We start from the raw sequence: 26,386 nt of genomic DNA, 5'->3' as shown, positions 1-26,386 counted from the left end.
TAATAAATGTGTTTATTGATAAATATTTTTATTTTTATTTGTGTTATTTATTTGGTAGTCTGTCTAGTCTCTCCATTTGTTTGAGTCTTATGGCTTTTTAGAAGCATGAAGATTGATAAACCCAGAGTATTGCTAAATATTTTTATAATTAAAAACACAACGCTTGTATTAAACACTTTTTATATTTATTATTATTAATATAATGGATGATTACTGATGAATTATTTGGTTGCCTCCGATTTATCTTCAGAGATTTTCCCACGTGCGGTGCTTATTATGCCATGTGCCTACGGACTTTATTCGGACTCAGGAACCGGCAACGTTGCATTCAGCAATAGTTCGATATAATATCGAGTCTAACTCTAAGAATTATTTGGTTATTTGAACGTACCGAGAAATTGTTTAATTTTTTTCTGGGAATTTATTAATTGATATGTATGAGTATTTCTTCTCTGGTGTTTGAGGCTGAATTCAGTTTATTTTTAGTTAGATACTTTGTTTCTTGATTTTGTCAGGCATCAGGAAGTAAAAGGTTAAACAAATAGGTCAGTTAGTTTGAAAAATAAGTAAAAATATTATTACTAAATTCTTACCACATAAAAAATTATTCCATTTCAGAAGTGATTATCAGAAGAGGATAATCTCCCTTTTAATACTGAGTAACGCGCACTAAAAATAATAGTTATGTAATCCATTAAAACACATACATACACAAAAAATTAAGAAGCTTTTTTTTCAAATTTACTTATTCCTACTTCAAGTTAATTAGTATGACTTAAAAATTAAAACAAAATTATAAACTAATATATTTTTATTTTTTTCATTAGGCACATTTCAAATTGAAATCGAAATTATTCATGTTCAGTGTATTATAATTCAGATTGCTATAAACAAAATATAAATACTGAATAAATTTTCAGAACATAAATGCACAGAAGAAAAGCCTAAAAAAGAATTATACTATACTGTATGAGATCTTTATGGTATACATGCCATCAAAATTATTTTAACACATGGACTGCCACAGAGAAATGGGGTAGATTTTCGGAAAGGTATTGGAATTTTCCTCAATTGCTTGACGACTTTTACCGTGAACAATGAGTTAAAAATCGTCAGCATGTGCTCTGGCATGAATACGTTGAAAATTATCGAAGCTTTTCAGTGCCACAATGGCAATAAGGTTCCTTAATGTAAGGCTCAAACAGGAGTCCTATGGACGTCCCTTTGTTATTTTATAAAACCGAATACCTGATTTTGAAGTACATTGCAATGAGCTTTTATTTAAATAATTCTTTTATGAAGTAAAATACAACTTTAGGACAGTTGATTGATTCTAATGGTTTTATTATATCTAGAAACAAACTGAGTCAAATGCTGATATTATTCACGAATGGAATTGTGGATTTTATTTCGGGGTAGAACCTCCTGCATTATCTGGAAAGCGTGATCAATCGATTTGTTTGCTATGTTTTGTTTTTATGTATAAATTGTATTTTTATGGAAATGAAAGTTTAAACGTGTTATCAGTTTTTTAAAGAGCTTGCTAAGAGATGGGAGTAGATATATTGGACGATATGAGAGAGGATTTTCCGGTGATTTATTTTTCTTTAGAAAGAGAACTGTATTGTGCTAGCTTCAGAATTTTCAGAAAAGTGTCATTTCTACGACAAACATGTATTCTCCTTTCTTGTACAAACTTCTTTTCGCTATAATCTGAATGTATGTGATGAAAGAAGTCTATGTTTTAAAATTTTAAGAGCAATAGCTATATCGGGCTGCTTTTCAGTGTACCTTTTAAAAGATTAACATCATTTTATCATGGCATACAACTGCAATATCGCTGCTTTTGTTTTTTACTATTTTCTTAATATTGATGCAAAGATCATATAAGGGAATATATTTATACAAGGCGTCAATAATGTTTTATCATTTCTCGAGACGATTTGTAAAATCTATGTCTCTTTGGGAACATAAACTTTTAAAAGGACTGTTGAAGAATTATTATATAGCCTTGTGAAATTAAACAGATATCAGAAGAAGAGTGTATTAGACCCTTTTATTCAAACATAAAATTAACAAATGACCCAACTTGGATTACAGAAAGCCAGAACATCTGGCTTAACCGAAATACGTAACGAATAATAATTTCAAGGTATGGTAGATTAGCCTAACGGCTAACAGAATAGTTTAACGCGAAGGAAGAGTTCTGGTTTGTAATAAACCGGCGAGACAAGTCTAATGCCGAGAACACATCAATGCAGCTAACGCAGTTCTCTAATAATCACAGCACAATGTGGCCTAGAACAGGCGTACAATAATATAAAAATAACTTCGGAAACTTAAATAGCACTAACTACTATAAACTTAAATAGCACTTCATTCTACCTTAATCTGAATAAACTCTCGCTTTCTCATTTACATTCTGTCACGAAACTCGTGGATGAAAAGAGAAGTAATAGGAAAGTCAAACTTAAAATGGAGTGTTAGTTAAAACTAAATGGATAAACCACACAGATTTGTAAACCAGATCAATTTCTTGCTGGAAATTTTTCGTTTGCAGTATGCAAGTTGTCTGATCGTAAATTTATAGAAGTAGATAAGGTTTTGGGGGATTTTCAGGAATCAAGGATCTTTGGACAGATGCCTGTAAATTAAGAGAGTCAGTTTGAGTGTCGATCTTCTTTTACTCTAGTGTGGTTTGATGAGATTTATGATGTATTAGCACACTTCCTTTTTGGGTGTGGGAAGTTTTTTTAACTAGGGAAACGTATTCGAATTTGCCTACAGTGTCCTTGAAATATTGCGTTTTTGAGGTTGTCGAGTATAAATTTAAGTTTTTTTTTTTTTTTTTTTTTTTTTTTTTTTTTTGAAGTCTTAATGGGATGATATTCTCGGCTCTCTTTTTAGATTTTAAAACGTTTGTGAGAGTGTGGACTGGATATTAATGTATTCATCCTGAATTATTACAAGATGTTGAAATTCGTTTAAGATATTATTCGAAGACGAATCAAAGTCAAATTCTAAGTTACGGATTCTGAGTATCAGAAAGTGCTTCTAGACTGGTCAGATTATATTTTTCAGTGAAACGTGTGACTCAATGTTTATAGATACAGCACATGAAGAAAGGAAGAAGCTCACATTACATAAACAAGTTACTTATTGAAGTTAAGTTGTAATTGTTCTTCTGTGTGTCAGAATGTATAGCTACACTAAGGTTTGTGGAAAATGCAACACCATGAAGGAATAGTCGCAAATGAATGAAATTTATTCCACATATTACTGATAGTGGTACAAATGAATGATCGAATTTACAAGATGAAAAACAAAACGAACGGAAATCATTACTTTGTATGTCTGTCACGCTGAGCGGTGAGAGCCTGTCACGCTAAGCGGTGATACATGTTTTGAATGTAGTCCTGGGAAATGGCATTGCATATGGCTTCGACCTGCCGCCAAAATTCAGTCTTAGTATGTGCCCCAGCAGCTGTACGAGCGAGGCGCCGACTGATGAAATTCCAGACATGCTCATGGGTTGTACCTTTTTTTCTATCATTTGGCGTAGCTGTTTTCAGCAGCTACGCAAAATAGCAATCTCACTTAAAACCAAATGATTTTAGTTCTTTACCTTATTTTCGGGTTGTTAAGTTTTAAAATATTGGGCTTCTCGTAGATGTTTAAAACTGTTTCCATGTTAAACTCGGCTGTACATGAAATTCACATTGTAGTTGTTTTAAGTTGCTTTATTTTTAAAATATTGTATAATATTATTGAAAACACTTTAAAAACATTCAGTTCTGTAACGTATTAGATTGTCACAACATTTTTATTGATATTTTAGTCTTATTGTTCAATTTATTTGGGCTTTCTGTCGTTTTAGGTTTTTTGCTGTGTTTGTCAGCGCCCTCTTAGCTAGCATCTGTTCACAAACGTCAAATCCTAATCATAAGAGTACAAGTGTGTCTGAAATCCCTTTTGAAGATATCCTGGAAAGCTTTCAGGAAGTATTATCTCTTCGATCTGCTTTAGATAAGAAAATTCGAAGACCAAGTAAGTAAAATTCAAGCAACTAAACTACATCAGCATTCTCTCTTGTTATGGTAAAGAAATTAATTAATGAAAAATAAATAAATATTAAACTTTTTTATCATTACATTAAGGAATTTATGGGTATTGCTAGATCAGGTAGATTATAAAATTTAACAATTTAATGCTCTTTAATTTTCAGATGCGGTTTTCTATATAATTTTATACTATTAAAATTATGAGCGAAGTGAGATTTTAGGGAAGCGAAAGTAGTCTGCAGGTACCAAGTTTGGTGAATAAGAGAACAGTTGAGAACTGCAACAATTTTCTTTGCTAGAAATTACTTAAGGAAAACAGAATTGTGTGAAGATGCATTGTTACATATTAAAAACCAGTTATTTAGTTGATGCTTTTTTAAGCCTTGTTCTCTTCATAGTTATGTCCATAATATATTTACAAATCATGGAATTCACCGCCTGTAACCCCGAAACAAACTTCTTTTGAATTATTCCTTTCATATTAATAAAATTTTAATATTTCTATTGGTTTGATTCTGAAAATGAGCAATTCTTACTCAATATTTATTTTCATTTTATGCTTGCAGAAAGTTACCAGAACGAAGTTATAAATCTGCTTACAAGCAAAACCCTCCCAGAAGAAAGCATCGCGGAGAAATCAGCATAAGGCAAAAGCATCGTAGTACCAAATACCGTGGTATCGTCTTAGAAAATGAATTAAAAATGTTGTGTAGCGAATTTAATTTAATTAAGTGATTCATAAAAAACAAAATTTTAATTTGTAATTATTCAAAATTTGAGCTACACAAGTTTGGTTATATTCTTTTTGGGCCTATTAATTCTAGTATAATATATTTTGGCTTTCCGAGTTTACGCGAACTGCGTCTTCAATCTTGTACACGCAAACAATGGATAAGTATTTCTTTCTACGTAATAAACTCAGTTTTTCATGTCAAAAATTAATGTGATTTCTTAGTATTTAATATCATTAGTTGCAGAAAAATTAGCTCTTTAATTTGGCATAACTTTCGTTTTTCTAACTTTAATTGCATTTCAGTTATTAGCTTTAATTGGTAAAATTTTCTTCGTTTGCTTGTGATTTAGTTAAAGGGGGATGAAATGCCCTCTTTCCGGTTGAAAAGTCACTTTTTGCGAGTTTCAGCGCTCTTTCGTTGGGACCCCGTGCAGGGTTGTTGAAATTCCTAATTTTCCCCTGTCACAGGTGGTGTTTATTTGGCGAAGGTTTGGCGACTTAGAATTTCCGTTGAGGTTTCAAAGTAGTGGATTTGGCGAGTTTGATAACATGAGGGTATGTTGTTGTTGCAACTATTTTAACTTTCGGCGGAGAGTGGGTTGTGCCAACTTGGAAGTCCGGCGTCCTCCCTTTTAACGGGTTGTTTTGGGGGACGAACTCACTTTTGACACGTCTTCTGCTTTCTTTTGAATTCCTTTCGGGGCTGCACGCATAGGCAGCAGATTCTGCCGAGAAAATGCTGTTCTTCACCGAATTCGTTACGGGCCTCGTGCCTCTGCGCCTTGAGCGCGGGCCCTGGTTTACGGGTATCTTTGTCTATACCTAGGTCATCGTAGCAAATTATATATATTTTTTTGGTGTATGTGTTCATTAAAGTTCTCGGGAAATTAAATGCTGAAAATCGTCGTCTTTGCTTCATCAGATGTCTCTACTGTCTCTACCTTAGAAATGCTTCATACGTCTTTGCTTCATCAGATGTCTCTACTGCCTCTACCATAGAAATGCTTCATTGGGTTTTTTTTTTTTTTTTTTTTTTTTTTTTTTTTGCTTCACCCAAAACCCGCTTCTTCTTTGAGCTTAGAAGTCGACTCGCCTATCCCACCGAATGATTCCTGAGCTGAAATATTCTCCTTGCTGACAGCTGTCGTCTCCTAGTCCTGGACTGTATTTCAAATTTTTCATCCAAGAGGGATCTTCCTTGTTCATCCTGATTAAATTTAGAAAACCCCTACGGCTCGCGTGACAACCTCCATATAATCGACGAACCTTCTTAACCTGTTACCCGCTGCCGGCTTTACTCCTGAACTTCCAGGGACAATTTTGTTTCGGATGGTTAGATTTGGCCTGCTGTTCAGCAACTGCTTATCACAGATAAGTTATTATTTTTACGTTTTCTTTCCCGGTTAGATAAAGTTTAATAATTTCCGCAGTTAAATGATTGAATTAATTGATGAGTTGAGCATTAAATTTCTTTTTGTGGTAGACCAAGATAACCTAACTATATAGAAATCATTTTTTTTTGTGTCGATTAAGTAAAATATTAAATTGACGAAGGATTTAAATTTTTTTATTATTGTAACTTAACTTAATTGTATAGGAAAATAAGTTCTTATAGTTATGTAATTCAACCTTGGAGAGCCTGTTTGGTGAGGAGTGATTTGTAATATCTTGTTTGAGCCTCTCTGTTACTCTCAGGGATTAACTTCTGGTAGGATCATAGTAGTGTATTTATCTAACATTTATCCGGTTAATTACTACTTTAATAAACAAATGGAAAAAAAATGAAAATTATCATGTGCAATAACTATTTTATTTTGTTGGATGGTATTGAGTGCAATAATATGTCTATAGTATTGATTATTCTGTGTGAAGTAGAAGGTGTAAATTGTTAAAATTTATATTTTTTTTTCTCCCCGGGGAGGGTATTGTTCATTAATTACTGTTCATTAATTTATAGTCTATTGTTGGTATGTTTACATGATTGCTATAGTAACTATAATAGAAATTCTAAAGACTGATGTTAAGTAATAATTACTCAGTAATAGTTTGATTAGTAAAACAATAGTACTGCAGTGTTGAATATATTTTGATTTTCCAAGTAAAAATATATATATATATTAATTGCAATGAGAGTTAAATAAATAAATAAGTTTTTTCTAGATCATTCAATGGTTAAATTTATTTTGTGTGCTCATGATTTTTACCAGTCTTTACTCAAATGGATTATTCCGAAATAAACACAACGCAATTAGAACAGGTTATTGATACTGGAATGTTATTGTAGGAAAGAGTATTCTGGTGTTCTGGTAAATTAGTAGGGTACCCCTTTTTGGTAACTTAGGAGGTAAAAATTCAGGAAAAAATTTAAAAAAAAAAATAAATAAACCATAACATTTTTGGTGCCATGACACAAGTACAGAACAAAAATCTTCACAGTTTTAAAACATCGTAGAGAAAATATCGTGGTAAAACATAAAGTACCTACAAATCATCGTATGGTGATAATATCGCAGATATTTGTTTTCAGACTTATGAGTTTAAAATTATGTTTACATAAAGATTTGAGAACTCCAAAGGGAAATTAGAAACATCCTTTCCTCTTTACTTCATATTTTTAATTACCTTATAATATGTTTCCCAACGATATATGCATTGTTTTCCCAACGATGTTTTCTTCTGCCATGTTTTCTGCGAACACCATAAATCTCATAAAGTAAATATTTCGATATTTATAGTTTGTTTAATCGTTGATTTCGATCAGTTTTAAAGTACCAATGATATATATGTTTTTTAGCTGACCTATTCTCTGATTAACTGTGCGTAAAATTTATTCCTGTCTATTATTAAATTTGTTTTCATTTTTTCTATAGATGCCATAGATATGGACGATTTCAGTTCGAACAGGAATTTTGATTTGGATTTCGAGACGCAGAGATTAGAACAAGAAGTGACTATTTTTGAACACATTGCAACAGCAACGAATATGTAAATACAATTTTTTTCTATAATGATGTTATTGTTGGACTAAATTTTTCTTAACTCATATGTAACATTAGTCGCTTGCTCGGTCTGAGGCCTGAAGTAATTATTGTAAAAAAAGAAACATATATAATAATTATAATACTGAGTCTAGCTAGTGTTATTTCTCGGATCCATCTGGCAATTAATAATAATATAGACAAGGAAGGAACTGCATTTATTGCTCGGAAAATTAATAATTGGCATTCTGACGTTTTAACACTACTGATATTTAAATATGAAAATAAGCATTAACTATCTTACGCTTTGCCGAAAGACAATTGTTGAGTCAAATATATTTTATTTCATGCAATGGCAGCACATTTATTTTAATTCGCTTAGAATACTGATGACATCTGAAATACAAATATATTACGCTTTGCCGAACGGCAACACATTTCTTTAAAATAGGCTAGTTTTCTGGCAAAATTAGAAATATAAATATCTTACACTTACCCTGTTTTTAAACCGCAGAATTCATTAATCAGAATTGCGTTCAATTCGCATAAAATATGAAATAAATAAAAGAAACAAATTTGAATTTCAAACTTCGACTTTCGAGGTGTACTTGTTGGGATGAAGGATGCCTATTCAAAACTGAGGGGCTCTATATGCCGCCCTTTTTCCACAATGCAAGGAAGATACAAATATACATACATATCTGCATACGCACATACATATTCTCCATTATGTAATATTAGAGATTAAAGGCTTAGACGTAAAGCAACTGAGCATTATAGAGATTATTCAAAATTAAATGAGCCTAAAGAATGGTTTACTGAACTTTCCGAATAAAACTGAAGGTTAAAGTCGAATATGGGCTTCCTCCCATTGCGATACTATTAGTGTGTTTTGAAAATATCCCAAAATATTCCATATTTTCCCTCGTATCACTAATATTCTTTCGAAATTATCAAATTCTGTAACTTCTTATACGTTATATAAAAGATCTGTTATGTTGTGTTTAGATATAGTGTACCTGAAAGGTAACCTACTAGTTGACCATATCACTTAAAATACTCTTACAACAGTAAAATACTAGTATCAATAAAATCTTTTCATTGCGTTGTGTTTACCGGATTAACCCTATAATCAATTTGAGAAGTAGACTGGTGAAAATCATGAGCACTCAAAATAAAATAACCATTGACTGATCTAGAAAATGAACTTATTTATTTAATTCTTCTGCAATTACAATATCCATTACTTAGAAAATCAAAATATATTCAAACAGTTCTGTAAATTATTGAGTTTTACAATCCATACTCTTATTGAGTAATATTACTTTAACTTTAGCCTTTAAAAATATCTACTATAATTACTTTTACAATCAAGTAAACATATCAGAATAAAACTTTGAATAAATGAACAATACCCTCCCCGGGGAGAAAAAAAAATAAATTTAACAAGTTACACTTTTCCAAGAAAAGAAAAGACTTCACACAGAATAATCAATAAAAAAAACTGCAGACTATTGCACTTAATACCATTAATTAAAACAGATAGCTTAGTTATTGCACATAATAATTTTCTATTTTTAAGAGTATAGTTTAACCGGATAAAATTATTAATCTAATTCATACTATTACAATCCTTCAAGCAAAGTTAATCCCTGAAAGGAGCAAAGAAGCTCAAATAAACTATTACAAATCAATCCTCGCCATGAAGGAAATCCACAAGTTCAATTAAATAATTTCATGAAGAACTTATTTTTCTTTAACAATTAAACTAAATTACAATAATTTAAATAAGGTTATAATTCCTTAGTCAATCTAATACTTTTACTTAATCGACACACAAAAAATGATTTCTGTAGAGTTAGGTTAAATTTATCAACTACAAAAAATTTAAAGTTCAACAAACTACATTATTTCAATCCTTTTAACTGCAGAAATCTATTACCTTAGACAATTAAAGCAGAAAAAAAAAAAAAAAAAAAAAAAACTTATCTTTGACATCCAGACGGGCAGCTATGGGATGGGAGACAGTAAAACCATCTTGACGCAAATGGACGTCGTATTACTGAATAAGGCACAAATGGACGTCGTTTTACTGAATAAGGCGCAATCATCTGTTATTAAGAAGCAGACGAAAGTTCTTGAAAATGGCAATTAACACTATGCAAGATGTATGACCGAACAAGGTAGGTAGGGCAACGGTGACAGCAGGAAACCATCCCATCAGAAGTTGGACGACACAGCCGATTCAGTTGAATTGAAGCAAACTTCCGCTAAGATGACGCTCCGATGCTCACGGAGAATATTTTTGTTAAATTCGAATCTGAAGTGGGTCTTAACCCACGCTTAATATGAAAGTTCAATCCGGATGCAACGTAAAGGATGAAAAGTTCCTAGAACTCCGAGGTGCAAGAAAATAGATGGCACTATATGAGGATCTTCTTTTCTCTCTGGGTACGGTGTCTTAGTTGTTTTCTTCCTGACGGTTAGACCCAGGGTTGCAAGTACTTGATGACATATTGAAAAAAATGAGTAGTACGATGGAAAATTTAGCTAGTATTGATGTTTAAGGTATTAAAAAATTCTATTATCTCATTCCTTTATTTCACTTGAGCTGACGCAGAAAATTTCTCGGGCCGAAGGCCACGAGAATCCGCTACTGGGACAAATCATTAAGTAAGCCTCAGAAAGCAAAGGCCTAACAATGGCCCTTCCCAGAATGGAAATCTCTCGAACATGATTCCGAAAAAGCAGCTGTCGGCTAGCACAGCATAAAGTGGCAAGTGAAAAAAGTCCAAAAAGTCACCTCGTCCCTCAAAACAACTCGTTAAAAGGGGACGCGCCGGAATACCAACTTGGCATAGCTCACTCCCCGCCAAAACTTAAACCAGTTGCAACTTCAGCATTCCTTCATGTTAACAATCTCGCCAAAGCTACCACTTTGAAACCCCAACGGAAATTCTAAGTCGCCATGCCGTTGCCAATCAGCCACGCCTCACGAAGGGGAGAATTTGGAATTTCAACAACCCTGTAAGCAGTCCCAACGAAGGAACGCTGAAAACTCGAAAAAACGACTATTTTACCGGAAAGAGGGCACTTCTTCCCCCAGAGTAGAAATCACAATGACAACGGAAAAAAAACTGTTAATGAAAGCTCATAACTAAAATGCGATTAAGTTAGGAAAACGAAAGTTATATGAAATTAAAGAGCTAATTTTTCTGCAACTAACGATATTAAAAACTAAGAAATCAACTTAATTTTTATCATGAAAAACTGAGTTTATTACTTGAAAATTCACCTATATCCATTGTCTGAGTGCACAAGATTGAAGACGCTGTTCGCGTAAACTCGAATAGCCGAAATAGATTACACTAGAATTAATAAGCCAAATAAATGAATGTATCCAAACTTGTTGTGTAGCTAAAATTTTGAATATTTACAAATTAAAATTTTGATTTTTATGATTCACTTAATTATACTAAATTTGCTACACAACAGATCTTTCGCTCTTTGGAAATTATTTTTATAAACCTATTTCGCTAGCATTTTGAAATAAAGCATTTGCGGTGTTTCATTTTGAAGAGAACGCAGGATAAGAAATCTATTTTGGAAATATCTCTGAAAATTGATAGATGGTTTTTGTAGATGCATTTTCCAAGGAAAAAACTCTTCCTATCAAAAACATTGTAAAACGTTGAAAAAACTGTCTCAAAGAAAGGTATTTTTAATGTATTAAATTTGAAAGGGAAAAGCGCCTTATTTGAAAGTAAAATGAAATCAAAATGGCCGCAAAAGTGTATTTCAAGACAGTTCGAACGCGGGTAAATATTAAGGAAGAGAAGTGTCTAATCTTGAGAGAAAATTCGCTGACTCAATAATCCATTGCAGCGGAACTGGGAATGTCTCCTGGCTCTGTAAGTAAAATCATTGATAAAGATTTGAAGTTCATAAAGATGTTAAACTTAAAATTCATCTCTTTTTTGTGAGGCATATTTTACTCAAATGACCTTACGTAATGGCTCCTCAATGCACATAAAAGTTATTAACGAAATTTATGCCACTTGCAGTATTTTTTTACAATCTTCCGTTAAGACTAAACTCAAAATTAATTCACTATCAGAATGTATTTGAACCAATTTTTTGAAGAAGGAATTCCAGCCTTATGGAAAAGACATAAGTAATTTTGAACTGCACATGAACAAACCTCCAGTCATATATTTAAGTCAACTATCACTTATTTAGAACCGAAAGTGTCAGAAATAGAAATAAAATGTATCCTGTGTTAATGAAATAGCTATGAAATCCACTGATGCTTCTTTTGTGTAGTTTCTAGCTTTTGTTTAATTAAAACGAACCCTGAAATGCATTCAAGAGCCCTGACCAGACTTTGAAAAATGACCCAAGAGGAGTAAGATAAAAACTGATATCACTTTGCTAAGAAAAAGTTTACTTTCATTAAAAATTAGAGCTATGCCACAGCCAAGAAGTATGGCTATCAGACAATAGCAAATGATTATAATTGCAAGAAATATGCCCTCTATGCATAAAATTTTATTATCAAAATCGTTTCCGTACAGTTTGAACGACCTTCTGTATTTTCAATAAATTTCAATCTATAGATCCGTTAGATCATTGATATACATGTAATTGAAAGTCTGTCTATGTCGTCGTTCTCTTGTTCATTCCTAAAAATAATGTGAAAAATTTCTTCATGAGAAACTTTAATATAAGTAAAATTCATAATAGTTAAGCCTTTTTTTCCGACATTAATATAAATCTAAAGTCCGCGAATTATTATTCTAAAATCAGTTTTTTACTATATTATAATAAAATTTAAATGCATTAATATATAATGTAACCCTTATCAATGTAAGTAATCTTGAATCTAAATTATTATGAAATGATCTTGAATTTTATCGAATAACTCCTGATATCTATTTTAATTTGCATGCAATATTACTTATATTTGTTTATGAGTGAATTTTTTAATATAGAAAGAGATTTTTACTGTTTGAATGCAGTAATTGACATGTTATGCTCCATTCCCTGTTATATACAAATACACTTCAAGCCTTTCTTCCTTTCTTAAAAATTTTCTTCACATGAGTTTACGGTACTAGAAATAGGAAGTCTAAACTTCCAAAAGCCATACAATATCTCAGTTTGGAACAATAAATGATATCGAGTATGTTTAGAAGCTATTTGATTTAAATTTGTATTTACGAATGGCTTAAAATTATCTTCAATTGGAAAATATAATAATGTTCTTGTTTCTCAGCCGATTCATCTAGTTTTATAATTTCAGGTTGTTATGTTTGAAAATTCTGAACACTGAATGTTCTAAACTAACATATAAGATTGGCCAATAAGTATTAATTTTATTTAAAATATTTTTAAGAATGAAAATTTAAAAAAATTTTATTTAAAAATTATATTAAAGCTTATTTCCATAAGTTAAATGCAATATTTTATTCTCTTATTTAAATTGGTATTTTTATTTTTAGTAATAAAATTTAAACCGTTTATGGAGTTCTTAAACTATCTAAATAAAGCTTACATGTTAAGCTGAGTGGAAAGCTACTGAGATTTAAAGCTGAGTGTTATTAAAATGTAAGTGATAAATGCTTACAATATCTCGGTATATCTTCGGTAAAAGAAAAGTTTTTTTTTTTATTTTTAAATTTTTGCATAGTTTCAAGACTTTTAAAATTTATCAATAACATTCTCCATTTCTTTAATTAAATTAAAATTGCCATTTTTACTGGCTTCGATAGACTTACAAAGCACATTACAACGCCTTTTCTTTAATATAATGCTCTTTATTGAGCTATTATATTAATTAAAATATTCCGTCTTAAGATTTAAATTTATTATTTTTCTTCGTGTGTCCGGAAACGCCCGTATATATCTTACTATTTTGAGGAGCATCTGAGTAAATTGCGTTTTTTAATATAAAACTGCACATTTAAAAGGAATGCTTATTAGATAAAAATGATTAATAAAATAATGAACTTGAATAAAAACTAGAAACTTGTTCATATCTTTCAGCCTGCGATATAAACTATTTAATAATATCAGCTTCATTACGAATAACTACTTATTGCTCGATTGCTCACATGTCGTGAGCGAGTGCATCGTTCTGATATAAACGCCCTGAGTGTGAACTCCATAAGTTGGTTTTTCGAAATCTTATGTAGACAGCCGTCTTCCTCTTGCTTTGAATGTCAGCTGTGAAAACTTTTATGACGCTCGGAATGAAACTGTAGATTTGTGAGAATTACGCATTCACAAACGGATAAATGGACACTGTTCTCTGTAGGTTAATTTACACAACAATAATCTGATAATTTACACAACCATATAGTTTAAAACCTGTCGCTCTTCACTTTAATCTACAATGATATCGTTTTGTCTTTTCTGTTAACACAAGCTCAATTGATGGTATTTGCTGGTGTACTCGTCCAAGTGTTTTCTCTTTGAACACCTAAATTCTTTGAAGTATCCTGAAAGTATATTCGAAAGCGTCCAACTTTTTGAACATCTTGGTACGTCTGACAGCCAAATTTCCCTGCAAATTTTTGCTTACTTTTCTCTCTAATTTTCTTCTTTCCTTCTGCAGTTATTTTCAGTGCTCACACAAGAAAATTAAGATTTTTCGACTGCTAGACTTCCATACATTTTGCATTCTTGTCAATTTTTTAAAATATCAATTATATGAATTGCGTTTCAGCTAAAGACAGCTTTTCATTTTCTAGTCATTTTAGCTATAAATAAAGTTTAAAGCGAAGTCCAAAGGATAGATATTTTAATTAAAGGATTTTTGCTAAATGACAAAGAAATAAAACAGTCCAGCAGGGTTTATTCTGTACCACAGAGTAACCCGATTCTTATATCGGCTGAAACAATCTAAATCATATTAAAGATCATGTTTTTTTATACAATCTATAACGCGAGAGAAAAATTAGCTTCTTAAAACATGCTTTCTAAGAGAATTAATATAAAAATTTATATTTATATATATATATTTTAAAGTTGGGACTTGAACCAAACTGTCAGACTTTTAAAGCTTATTTTACATGGTGGTTATTATTAAAGTTCCACTTTGAAATGGTCATAAAAGGAAAACTACCGGACCAAATGTTATCAAACTTGGGAATCGTGTAAAGGAGGTTATGAGAATTTATTTTCGGCGGAAAAAAAAGAGTTCAAAAACTCACCATCAGGGGAAAAATGGCGCTGTATACAATATTGTTAAATGAAATAAGACACGAAAACATCTGTTTAAAATGTGTTTAATATTTTCCGAAACGTGTTACAAAGCATGTTCAATGTAGCGTCCAGCATTTTTCGAAAGCAAGTTAAATCATGTTACTGCATTCTCAACAGCAGCTCTTAGCATATCAGGTTTGGTTTTGGTTTGGTTTATTAGATTACGGGAAAGCACTCGAGGGCTATCTCCCTTAAGGGAGGGATGCCTTCGTGGAGGACTTTTTAAGGGAAACTGGCTCGTATACACGTTACACATAGCATATCAGGAGGAATGTTATCAGTGTATCACATTTTTCATTTCTGCCAAATTGTTTAGATTATCACCATAAACAGTGCTTTTGAGATAACCTCATAGACAAAAGTCACAGAGGTTGAGGTCTGGTGGGAAGAGGGTAAGTGTTGGCCTATAAGACGTTCATTCGTGAAATGTTGCCTAAGTAACTATGCGACACTCTTGAGGTGGTGCCCAGCCCTGCATAAAAATCGTAGTATCTAAAATGCCACGTTACTGCAGTTCATGTATCACGAAACATTTTAATATTGGCTCTAAGTGAGCTGCAATCGCAGTGGTCCAGCTGTCGACTGCTCTTCAGAAAAAAATGGTTCAGTTATAAAACTAGCTGTCATTCAACAGTAAACGGTGTGAAATGACTGTTATGCAATCGAATGCAGTAGGAGAATGCAATGGAACTAGATAGATAACACGAGAGATTTCTTTGGCCCAAATCGATTAAAAGCGTTTTGAATCAGTATCTTCATGTTTTAGTGCCGAATTCAGGCTTAAAAAATTACAAATTAGCGATCTGTAAGAAAACGATTTCCAGATTGTACGCATTTGTGAGAGTGATTTGCGATCTCACATTTTCTAATCGCTAATTCGTGGTTTTCACGGACGAAATTCTCACTTACAGGGATGGCGCACTCGACATTTATCGAATTTAACGTCTTTAAATAATAATTTGCCTACTTCAAAGTTTCTTAAGGGTATACAACATATTAAACCCGTTTAACAAAAGGTTAAGTTAGATTCCGACCCATATTTCGTTTAACAATATTGCATACAGCGCCATTTCCCCCCCTAGTGGTGAGGTTTCGAACTTCATTTTTTTCGCGGAAAATAAATTCCTATGACCTCCTTTACACGATTTCCAAGTTTGATAACATGTGATCCAGTAGTTTTCCTTTTATGACCGTTTCAATGTGGAACTTTCATTATAACCACTCTGTATATTATTAAATTTTAATTTGAAGCTATGCGTTATATGTATACCATGCGTAAAATTTTCGCTTTTATGGAAAAATAAAAAATCGAAGCAAATATACTTAGTATAATGGACCAAAACTGAAAACATTTCCCCTCCCTTCGAAAATAAAATATTGAAATTTCGAACTTGAATTTACTGGGTTATCGAAATATTTAATTTGACTTATCTTCTAAGTCCTAGTTCCGACAACAATTCCGTCAAAAATTCCGAATTACTTAAGCTAAAGTTAAAGATTTAGTATATATTCACTGTATGTTAATAAAGTAATCAGAGTGTAATAAAAATAGATTATAGAATTTACGCTGATGTAACTTTTTGTCTGACTGCACAACATGTAATGGAAGAGAAGGTTTGTAGAGATCTGTTTTTCACATGCCTCTAAAAGTAGATGTCATATTAATTTTGTCTCTTCAATGTCAAAAAACTTTCCTTTGAGAGGCAACTTTAGTTTTTGAGAAAGAAAAAAAATCACAAGAAGACAAATTTGAAGAACATGCAGGACGATTGAATATACATACTTATTTTCCGAACACAAGCGGTTCTCAGACTGGTTATTGAATAATGAAAAGATGCATTGTCATGCAATACAAAACATTTGGAATACGTTTTCTGGCTGAATAACGTAAGATTAAAATTCATCTGCTTAATTCACATCCATTTATAAGTCAACTACTCTGGCAATTGCAGAATCGTTTTGATCCTGAGCTTGTAAGACAAACCTAATATCACTGGATTTAAACACTTCTTTAATCTTCCGAGAACGTTCCTTCTTTAGCTCATATTCCAAGAATATTAAGTGAATACAATTATTGCCAAAGAAATTGAATATTCATTTGCACTACGGCTTGGTAGTTTACTAACGAGTTAACAAAACTTAAATTCTGCTTTTTGTGTCAAAGAATACAACAATATTTTAAATATTTACAAATAAAATATTAAATTGGAGATTTAATTGGAGCCTCATCAGTTGCCTAGCATTTGAAAAAGAAAAGATTGTTAAATACTAATTGTTTGTTGCTCAGTCTAAAGCCAATCGGGAGTAACATGAAAGATACGGAACCAATAATTGAAATGTTGTTACGGTACGCTGTTTCTTGACTTAGATGGTCATTCCTTAATTAAATAGTCCACCAACAGCCGAGCGGTAAAGACGCTGAACACTGGTAGTTCGGTTCGAGTTTCGAATCCCGCGAACGGGCTGGCCGCATGGGCGGTTTCGTGGTTTTCCCCATGTGTAACGTGTATACGAGCCAGTTTCCCTTAGAAAGTCCTCCACGAAGGCATCCCTCCCTTTAGGCAGATAGCCCTCGTGTGCTTTGCCATAATTAAATAATCCAATTCAAATCTTAATTAAATATAATTGATTTGTAAATTCTACTAGAACTGACGATAAGAATTGAAGTGGAAATAAGTAATATGGTGTGCAATCTTGATTAATATAAAATTAAAAATATTTGCATAGAAAAATGTTTGCATTCAGACAGAAAGTTTTTTGAAATATTTGCAATTACTTTATAAGAAGGATTTATTAATAACAGTAATAATTACGTATTATATTACTGATGATTAGGATTCAGTTCTTGACAATTACATTCTAAATTAGAATTTTAAGGATATAATGAAAATACGCTACGCACAAAAATACATTTTAGGAAAAAAATTAGTTGATTTTTTATGTATTAAAACTTCTTAAATTCATTTAGTAAACATCGTATCCTCGTTGTTTATTGAATCCAGAATGTTGGTGTCGTTTATATAATTATTCTTACTTGTCGACAGAATCTGCAGACTTATCCAGCCATTAAGTAGATGCAGATCATTTCTACATAACCATTGAACTTCCATTAATTCAGTCTCTAGAGGGTTGTATGTTTATATCATAATTTGACTTTTATAAAAAATGATTATTCTAAATATTATGTTTCTATAAAAATATACTGTGCTTTAAAAATATGGATAATAGTATCAGCCGCTCTTTCAGCCACTTCAAAAGCAACAGTTTGTTTAGAAATAAATTATGCAGTTAATGTCATAAAATTCAAATAAATATCAAACGAAAATTCTCAGTTTTAGACAATTCGATTTAAACGAAGTAAAGTAGCAGACGATAAAACGCCGAAGGTAAAAATTTACTCTTACAAAAACTTACTCTTTAATTTTTTAAAAAAAGAAAAGATACGAGAGAAATTAAAAAAAATAGTTAAAAATTTGAATAATATCATCTATAATTTAAAAAAATAGCCTTTCATATAGTATTAATAAATATTTATTACGCATCATTGAGGGAAAAAATGTCATATAATTAATTCTCCGTAAAATTTTACTTGAAGTTTAAGGTTAAAAATAGCTGTGGCGATTCAGTGTAACAAAAATCCATAGACCACATTTGGCGTTATTATCGCTCAAAAAAAAGATGCCAAATTTCAAAACGCGAAATTATGTAAATTCGTGTATATCTTGGAAAATTTTGAGTAAAAAAGTCTAATTTTTTGCAGATATGCTTAAAAATATACCTACTTTAAGATGATGGTAAAAATTTTATAGGTTATAATTCAAAATGTTTTTCGAAAAATCTATAGAAATTATTTTAAAATAAAAATTTAAAAAATAAAACGCAAAAAATGGGTAAATTTTATTTGGAATGAACCAAAATTTCGAAATGTGAGAGAAAAAATCAAAAAAGTTTAATAAAAAAAGAGATATTAATAAATATTTGCCAAATTCAATTAACATTGAGGAGCTAAAATTTTGAGAGCTAATATTTTAAAAACTATTCGTACGATTTTTACAAAACTTGGTATTCTGGCATAATTTGAGTCATACAATCGAAATATGTAAAACAATTGGTATGTTATTTCAGAAAAAGTCCGATTTTGTGTCAAAATACCTATGTTAGAATAGTACTATATATAAATCTAATATATATCCTAAGTCGCGCTTTCGAGACATAAAAAACGTAGTTTGAATTTTGTCAATCGCCCCAGTAGAACGGGAGATATAGCACCGTCCCTTTTTTTTTTTTTTTTTTTTTTTGAGCAGTGTACATGTTTCAAAAAAATGTCTTTAATCTTTGATCCGCTTCTCGTGGATCTAGTTTAAGAAATAAATCAAATAATAATTTTCACTGTAAAATAATTTTAGTTATAAGACATGTTTTTTTTTTATAAATATGAGAAACTTGAACTTTTATAAGGCAGCTTTTATATGCATAGATTTATTGTTACTGCATAGTTTTTAGATAATCTCTTTGAATACCGACTTAAAACATAAACTGGTAAAATTACTAGAAGAACCAAGATTCGTTGCACAAAACAGCTTTCTGAACTTTCTTGGGATTTCCCCACGTGAAAATCAACCATTAAACCCATTTCTTTAGACAGGTTTCCGTTAAAAGCATTTAAGAAAGAGTCGAACAACTTCCTCGATCTAGATAATATTTTTTAGGACTTTTGCAAGTGGAAATAAACATTTGTAAGCTTACTTATTTTTTTCCTTTTACACATTCCCCACATAATTATTAAATAACTTTATACATTTTTAAAAATTTTAGCAAAGCTTTCATATATTCATAACATATTATGGAAACAGATTGGAGGAAATTAGTTTATATGTTTTACGATATACTCAAGTCTTTACATATATACTACATGAACACATTGACCATGCAACTGTAACTGAGTTATGAAATCCTTAGGCGCCACTAGATGAGCGGGAAAACGAGTGATAGACAATGACCATTGCAGATGTATAATGTTATGACGACTAATCCTTATTTTCTTATCTTATCATTTCTAACTCATATAAATAAATCATGGTAACTCGCTGAGCATTAGAAATGTTTTTCTACATAATCTATCAATGTTTTTCTACATGTTACTCTGCATGATTGGCAAACTGCTAAGTTTTTGCTGCAGTAATACATAACTGACTTGAATTCACAGTATTGTTAAGAATTTAGTATAATGTAACATGACGGCTTCAAGAAAAGTGAAGCTCTGCCGGAACATTAAGATTAAAAGGCCACGTCTCTGTAACATTTAGGTAAATAGCTATCTCGCTAAACTAGAAAGATATCGCCAAGCAGGCGATGGTTCAGGTGACTGATTTTTGTCACGAAATGTGACAAAAAATAGCCGAAATTCGCCATTCATGGCCTCGTCTTTGCTCCGGTACGTGCATAACTGTAATTGGCCTAAATGCTTATGTAACTGTAAACGTATCCGGCCCTTATAGCACACCAGTGGCCGAGTTAGTTGCTGAACACTGGTAGCTTGGTCCGGGACTCGAATCTCGGCTAACGAGCTGGCTGCAAGGGCGTTTCCGGCGTTTTTCCCATGTGTAAAGTACAGTGGATGGACAAAAATATGGAAACACCTTGTGAAATGCATGTTTGAAAAGAAAGATTGATTTTAATGAAATATGTAGGTGGCGCTGGCGTTTTTGACTACTGACGCCACCTATACAACTTCGTAAATGTGCTAAACAGTTCAGTTGTTGTCGGAGTACTGTTATGTAAGGTTGTCATTGCATTATGTCAGAGTTAACAGACTTCGAACGTGGGCAAATTGTTGGAGCACGTATGGTAGGTGCTTCCGTAAGCAAGGTAGCCGAGGTGTTTAGTGTTTGAACAGGTACTGTATCGAAGATTTATTCCGCATATTTGAAAAGCGGAAAAACATCATCTGCTAAATCACAGCGCGGACGAAAGTGTGTCCCGAGTGATCGTGACAGACGATCATTAAGGGCAATTGTGACGAAAACTAAGAAGACCACAGCTGCAAAAGTAACTGCTGAAATGAATGTTGTGTTACCGAACCCTGTGAGTACCAAAACAATTAGAAGGGAGCTTCATAAACAGGGAATTGCTGGCCGTGCTGCAATTGAGAAGCCACTCATCAGTGATGCTAATGCCCGTAACAGGAAAAAGTGGTATTTAAGTCATAAAACCTGGACTATAGAGCAGTGGAAGCGAGTAATATGGTCTGACGGGTCTTCTTTCACATTGTTTCCCACTTCTGGCCGAGTTTACGTCTGTAGAACGCCATCTCAAGCCTATAATAGAGACTGCTTGTTGCCAAGAGTGAAACATGGCGGGGGTTCTGTTATGGTTTGGGCAGTCATATCGTGGTTCTCTGCTAGCCCCGTGATAACTGTGTCAGGGCACATGACTGCCAAGACTTATGTGAACATTTTGGCCGATCAAGTTCATCCCATGGTACAAACTTTGTTCCCCGATGGTGATGGTGTCTTCCAAGACGACAAAGCCCCTGTTCACACAGCTCACATTGTCCAGGACTGGTTTTCTGAGCACGAGGATGAGTTGTCCCGTTTCCCCTGGCCACCACAGTCACCAGACCTGAATATTATCGAACCTTTGTGGTCTACATTGGAACGGAAAGTGCGTTCTCGTTATCCACCGCCAATATCGTTATCTGAACTTGCCATCGTTTTGCAGGAAGAATGGTATAATATTCCCTTGGCAAACATACAGGAACTGTATTTATCCATTCCGAGAGGACTGCAAGCTGTTTTGAATGCCAACGAGTTTCCTACACCATATTAAGCAAAGAAACATGTTTTTTTAAAGGTGTTTCCACATTTTTGTCCAACCCCTGTATGTACGAGTCAGTTTCCCTTAGGAAGCCCTGCATAAAGGCATCCTTTCACGTAGTGCTTTGCCATAATCAAATGAACCAGCCCCTATATGTACTTTAACCGTATATGCCTTCCAGTAATTTCGAGAAATGTCCTGAAAATGAATTTAATATTCAAACTTATACTTCAGAAGGACGTACATAGTCAATAATAATTACTTTAATTATTATAAAATTTGTTTTCCTTAAAATGGCCTATAAAAAGCATTTCAGGTATCATATCGGACCCGAGGCTTATGTTTTTGTATAGATTATGGTTTGAAGGTCAGTTCTATGCTGTGCGATTTCTCGATAGAAAACTAAGCAATTAGGGTATCATCGGTTAGTTGCAAGCCGTGGGAAACTAAACAATTAGACTGTGAATTAAGAATCCTTTCGTCTTCTATATCTGTTGCAGAAAGAGAATGCTTTCTATTCCCTTATTCAGGAAAGCAAGCAGTAGGGATGTTGCCCAGAGGCGCACGGACATGTGCTGAGAAAACAAATCTCCTTACGCGTAAACAGTCTGAATGGAAAGAATACTTGCGCGTGAACAGTTAGAATGGAAAACTGAATAATTATTGTTAATGAATCCACTGTAATCGGTCAGCGGTGCGATAGCTTAAAAAAAAACAAGCTTTGACTTGATGCATGACGGAATTTATTGTTAAAGGACTGATGGATTGTAAAGGAAGCGAAAGAGTATACAGACTTCTTATTTTCTTGAGAGAAGTTATCGGGGCGCTAAAATGGTCAAAGGCTTCCCAAGGCGTATGAGATAAGAAAAAATACCTGTTTTGTCTTTTCTTGAGGCAATGTGCAAACCTTTTTCACACCTAATTTTAATTTCTGCGTAGCTATAATTGGTTCAAACAAATGTTGTGGTTTGATGACCAATAGAGTTCACGTGAGGCGTACTTGCATCATAAGATGGCTTTTAATTAATAATTAGGTCTGGAGTTCAATAGGAAAGATATTGTCGGAAAAGTCGCTTTTTACTTTCAGTTAGATTAGAGTTTAGCTACATAAAGAAGAAAAGGGAAAAAAGTGGGGAAGATTTTGTGGATGATGAAACCGTTTGCGGAGTATGTGAAAATGGAAGATAGAGATCAAAGTAATACGATGTTGATTCTCGAGGATGTGCGAGATAAAAGGGAAGTGAATGAAGATGTATCAGCGATCTGGAAGATGATTTAGTGTATGAATGATTTAGAATATTATCAAAGAGAAGAATGTGACCGATAAATGCCCTGAGAAGAAAAGGCGACGATTAATATGGTTTCTTATCACATTAGGTGTAACTCAAAGAAGTACTGAATTAATGACTGGAAAAAAGGATTATCAGCCGAAATTCTCTTCGAAACTGTTCTTTAATGAATGAAAGAAATAAAGAGGCTTGTGAGCATTCAAATTCTTAATTTAGCGACTTATAATGTCGGGTTCTGGCTTCGAATGGATGATAGAGATGATCCGAGTGTTGTATTCCAGTTTACGAAGTATTAATAAAGAGACTATTAATACTTAGCTAGCGACAGAATTTCGGCTTTTCAATGATGATGTGCGATTATCCTGGCGTTCAGACTTCTATTTACGAAATATTACATAGCAAGGATATTTAACTAGCGACTTAGGATATTGGCTTTCGACTGATGATGCACAAGGATCCGAGCAAATGTCCCTGTCTACGAAATACAATGAAGTGACTTTTTTTTCGAAACTGATATTTAGAGTGAGGGAGAGAACGGCTCCACTCTACGAACAATAACGAAGACTATTAAGAACTATAGTTACATAAATTCATTTGTATTCTTATTCTCAGAACGTTTATTTAGATCGCGTATTTTATTTACTTTTCTTTTACTTTATGGAACTCCGAGGTTGGCTTGAAGCACTTTTAACCTCCTCCTTGCATATAGGGATGATTATATAAAACTAGGTATTATTATGTAAATATTTCTTAAGGTAAAGTAATTTTTTCTGAAATTAATATGTTAATGTCGTTCTTGGGAGCATGAATGTCTATTTAGTTATAATTATGTTTATTTCTCTACCACAGTGCAGTTAAAAAATTTTAAATTGTATTATTTAATCGAACCTGGGTAAAAGTGTTTGTGACTGTACTTTTAAATCCAAAATGTTCATTTGGAAGAAAAATTAAACATTGCTTTTATCAATTCTTGTACGCTATTACTCAAAGTATCCAGCATTTTGTTTTACATGAATTACCTCTAATTGGCCATCTGTTTTTTGTATTACATATCTTTTTCGAATAGTTATGTGTCTTACAAAACAGCAAAGCCTATGTTCTACCCACTTAAATTACAGTATATTACACCGTGAAGTTCCTACGTTATGTAAAATGGTGCTGAAAATGAATTCAAAATCACTTTATAATTTAATCAAAAATGATAATTTCATATAACTTTCAATTTTTACTTCCTTGTACGAAGTATTGTAATCGCGAAAAGTTTCAGGCAGCATATTTCAACGAAAATATCCATTTTGACTACTTTCGAATGCAATTTAACGATGTTTTTGCGTGATATCTGTACATAAGGACAGAATACAATACTCTTATCCTTCAAAAAAATTATAAAACTGCTTTAAAATTAATTCTGAAGACAATTTTTCGTGGCGTCTATACGAACGTATGTACCTAAGTGCGTGCGTACGTACGTATCTCGCATAACTCAAAAACGAGTAGCCTCAGAACGTTGAAATTTTGTATATAGGACTGCTATAACATATAGATGTGCACCTCGTATTTTGGTTGCAATCGGCCGCACCAAACGTATATAAATATATTTATATATATATCCACTCTGTTACCCGGCTCAGTGATCTCAGTTTCTTTACTCTTATATGTTTGTAAATTGTACATTTTTTGCTTTAAAATGATTGAATTATGTTGTTTTCATCTTCCGGTTAAGGGTTTTATACCTTTCGTAATTCTGGAAGCAATATTTGTACAATTATCAACAATTTAAAAGCTGTTTAAGTGCGGTTAACTTTTAAATAACATGGCGGACATATTTGTTTACATTTGAAACTGCAGAATTGTAGATTTGTTGCCAATCTAGAGAGACTAAGCTTCGCAACACAAAAATAACGCCTTCATTTATTATTGCGAATTAAATCATGCTTAATTCTTTCTGTAATTTTTTCGAGGAAATAAGCGTTTGAAATTTACTTCGTAATTTTTAATATAGATATTTTGAGTTTTTATGTTTTTTTGCCTTCTCGCGAATTGAGAACTGAATTAATTAAATGAGAAATACTCAATAGTCAGTGAAAAACTGTTTCTTTTTTGCTTTGTTTGCTTAATTTCTTTTATACATAGTTCTAGCTTTATTATAGTATTTAAATAGAACATGTGGCAACGATTAGATATACATTTTGTGCATTCTGAGTTATAATATGAATGAAATATAATACTGTTAAGGTATCCGACCTCGTACAAAAGATGATTTTCGGTCAAAATTTCGATTTTTACTTTATTACATTATCTTAAAGAATACATCTTTAGCTATCAAATACAAGTTTTTCTTGTTGATAGGTTAATTAGAACTGAAGTAATAAGCATTTTTCTGTAACTGAATAAACTGGAAGTTCCAATATTCTGGGCCGGAAGTGAGCTTTTTAATAGATATACCTATTTAGAAACTTTATTTATCATCAAGATTTTGTAAACTATAAACCTGCGTTTACAAGTTTAGATATTTTGAAATACATTTTAAGAATCTGGTGTTAGTTATTTCCCTAAATTTCGTATTTATTTGGCGCAGAGAGTATTCGACGTTGAATGCATGTGTTGCTACTTTGTCGATTAGCGTTAACAAAGTGCTTGATTTGAAAGCTATGTCCCATTTTTGCATCATTTGTAGCAAAATAAACAGAATGGCATGCAATCTTCAGCACGACATATGTAAAGCGTAATATAATTGTTCTGCAAATTATAAAGAAGCAGCTCCGGGTATGGAAGCAGTTGGTGCTTATTCCCTGTTTGAATGATCGATTACATTACGAAAGCTGAAGCACACGGAGTATTACGAGGGTGGGGATTCTAAGGGGTTTTTAATTGTGAAAGATATATATGGTAAAGATTCGGTCAAGAAAGTGGAATGCATTGAACATGGGTTGGTAGTGGACTACGAAAAGTAAAAAAACTCCGCGCCTGAATGGAAAGGAAAAGGTAAACTGACTGATTCTTTTATTGATAAACTGCAGAATTAGGGATTGCAATTAGAAGTCATATTTGAAACTTAATTGAGAGGCAGCAGGTTGTACTAACTGATTGTTCCTTTGTAGCTCTTCTCCGGATCCAATGCCCTCCTCAATAATCAATGAATTGGTGCAACTATGAATGTGTGATTGCAGAAATCAGGAAAAAATCAGAAAGAAAAAAATTAGGCATAAACCTCTGGTATATCAATATATATTTTGAATTTAA

The 26,386-nt window shown here is 32.6% G+C and overlaps 1 protein-coding gene and 1 long non-coding RNA gene across 4 annotated transcripts in view; one reads left to right on the top strand and one right to left on the bottom strand.

Moving 5' to 3' along the window:
• The window catches only part of LOC146996731 (uncharacterized), a 115,168-nt gene that overhangs the window by 21,573 nt on the left and 67,209 nt on the right, over nt 1-26,386 (bottom strand). The gene's annotated exons all lie outside the window — the stretch shown is intronic.
• LOC118192166 (immunomodulatory peroxidase-like) overlaps nt 1-26,386 on the top strand; it is an 88,694-nt gene that overhangs the window by 13,756 nt on the left and 48,552 nt on the right. For all 3 annotated transcript variants that reach the window (XM_035363063.2, XM_035363061.2, XM_035363062.2), the window contains exons 2-3: nt 3,878-4,047; nt 7,665-7,779. In XM_035363063.2, coding sequence (XP_035218954.2) covers nt 3,878-4,047; nt 7,665-7,779 — 285 coding nt within the window. The remainder of the gene's footprint in view (nt 1-3,877; nt 4,048-7,664; nt 7,780-26,386) is intronic.

Source organism: Stegodyphus dumicola, chromosome 6 (assembly GCF_044657685.1).
Source record: "Stegodyphus dumicola isolate Sdum_Otavi_A_Nest chromosome 6, ASM4465768v1".
NCBI lineage: Eukaryota > Metazoa > Arthropoda > Arachnida > Araneae > Eresidae > Stegodyphus > Stegodyphus dumicola.
The sequence above is the reverse complement of the archived record's forward strand: the minus strand, read 5'-3'. Positions and strand labels throughout refer to the sequence as shown.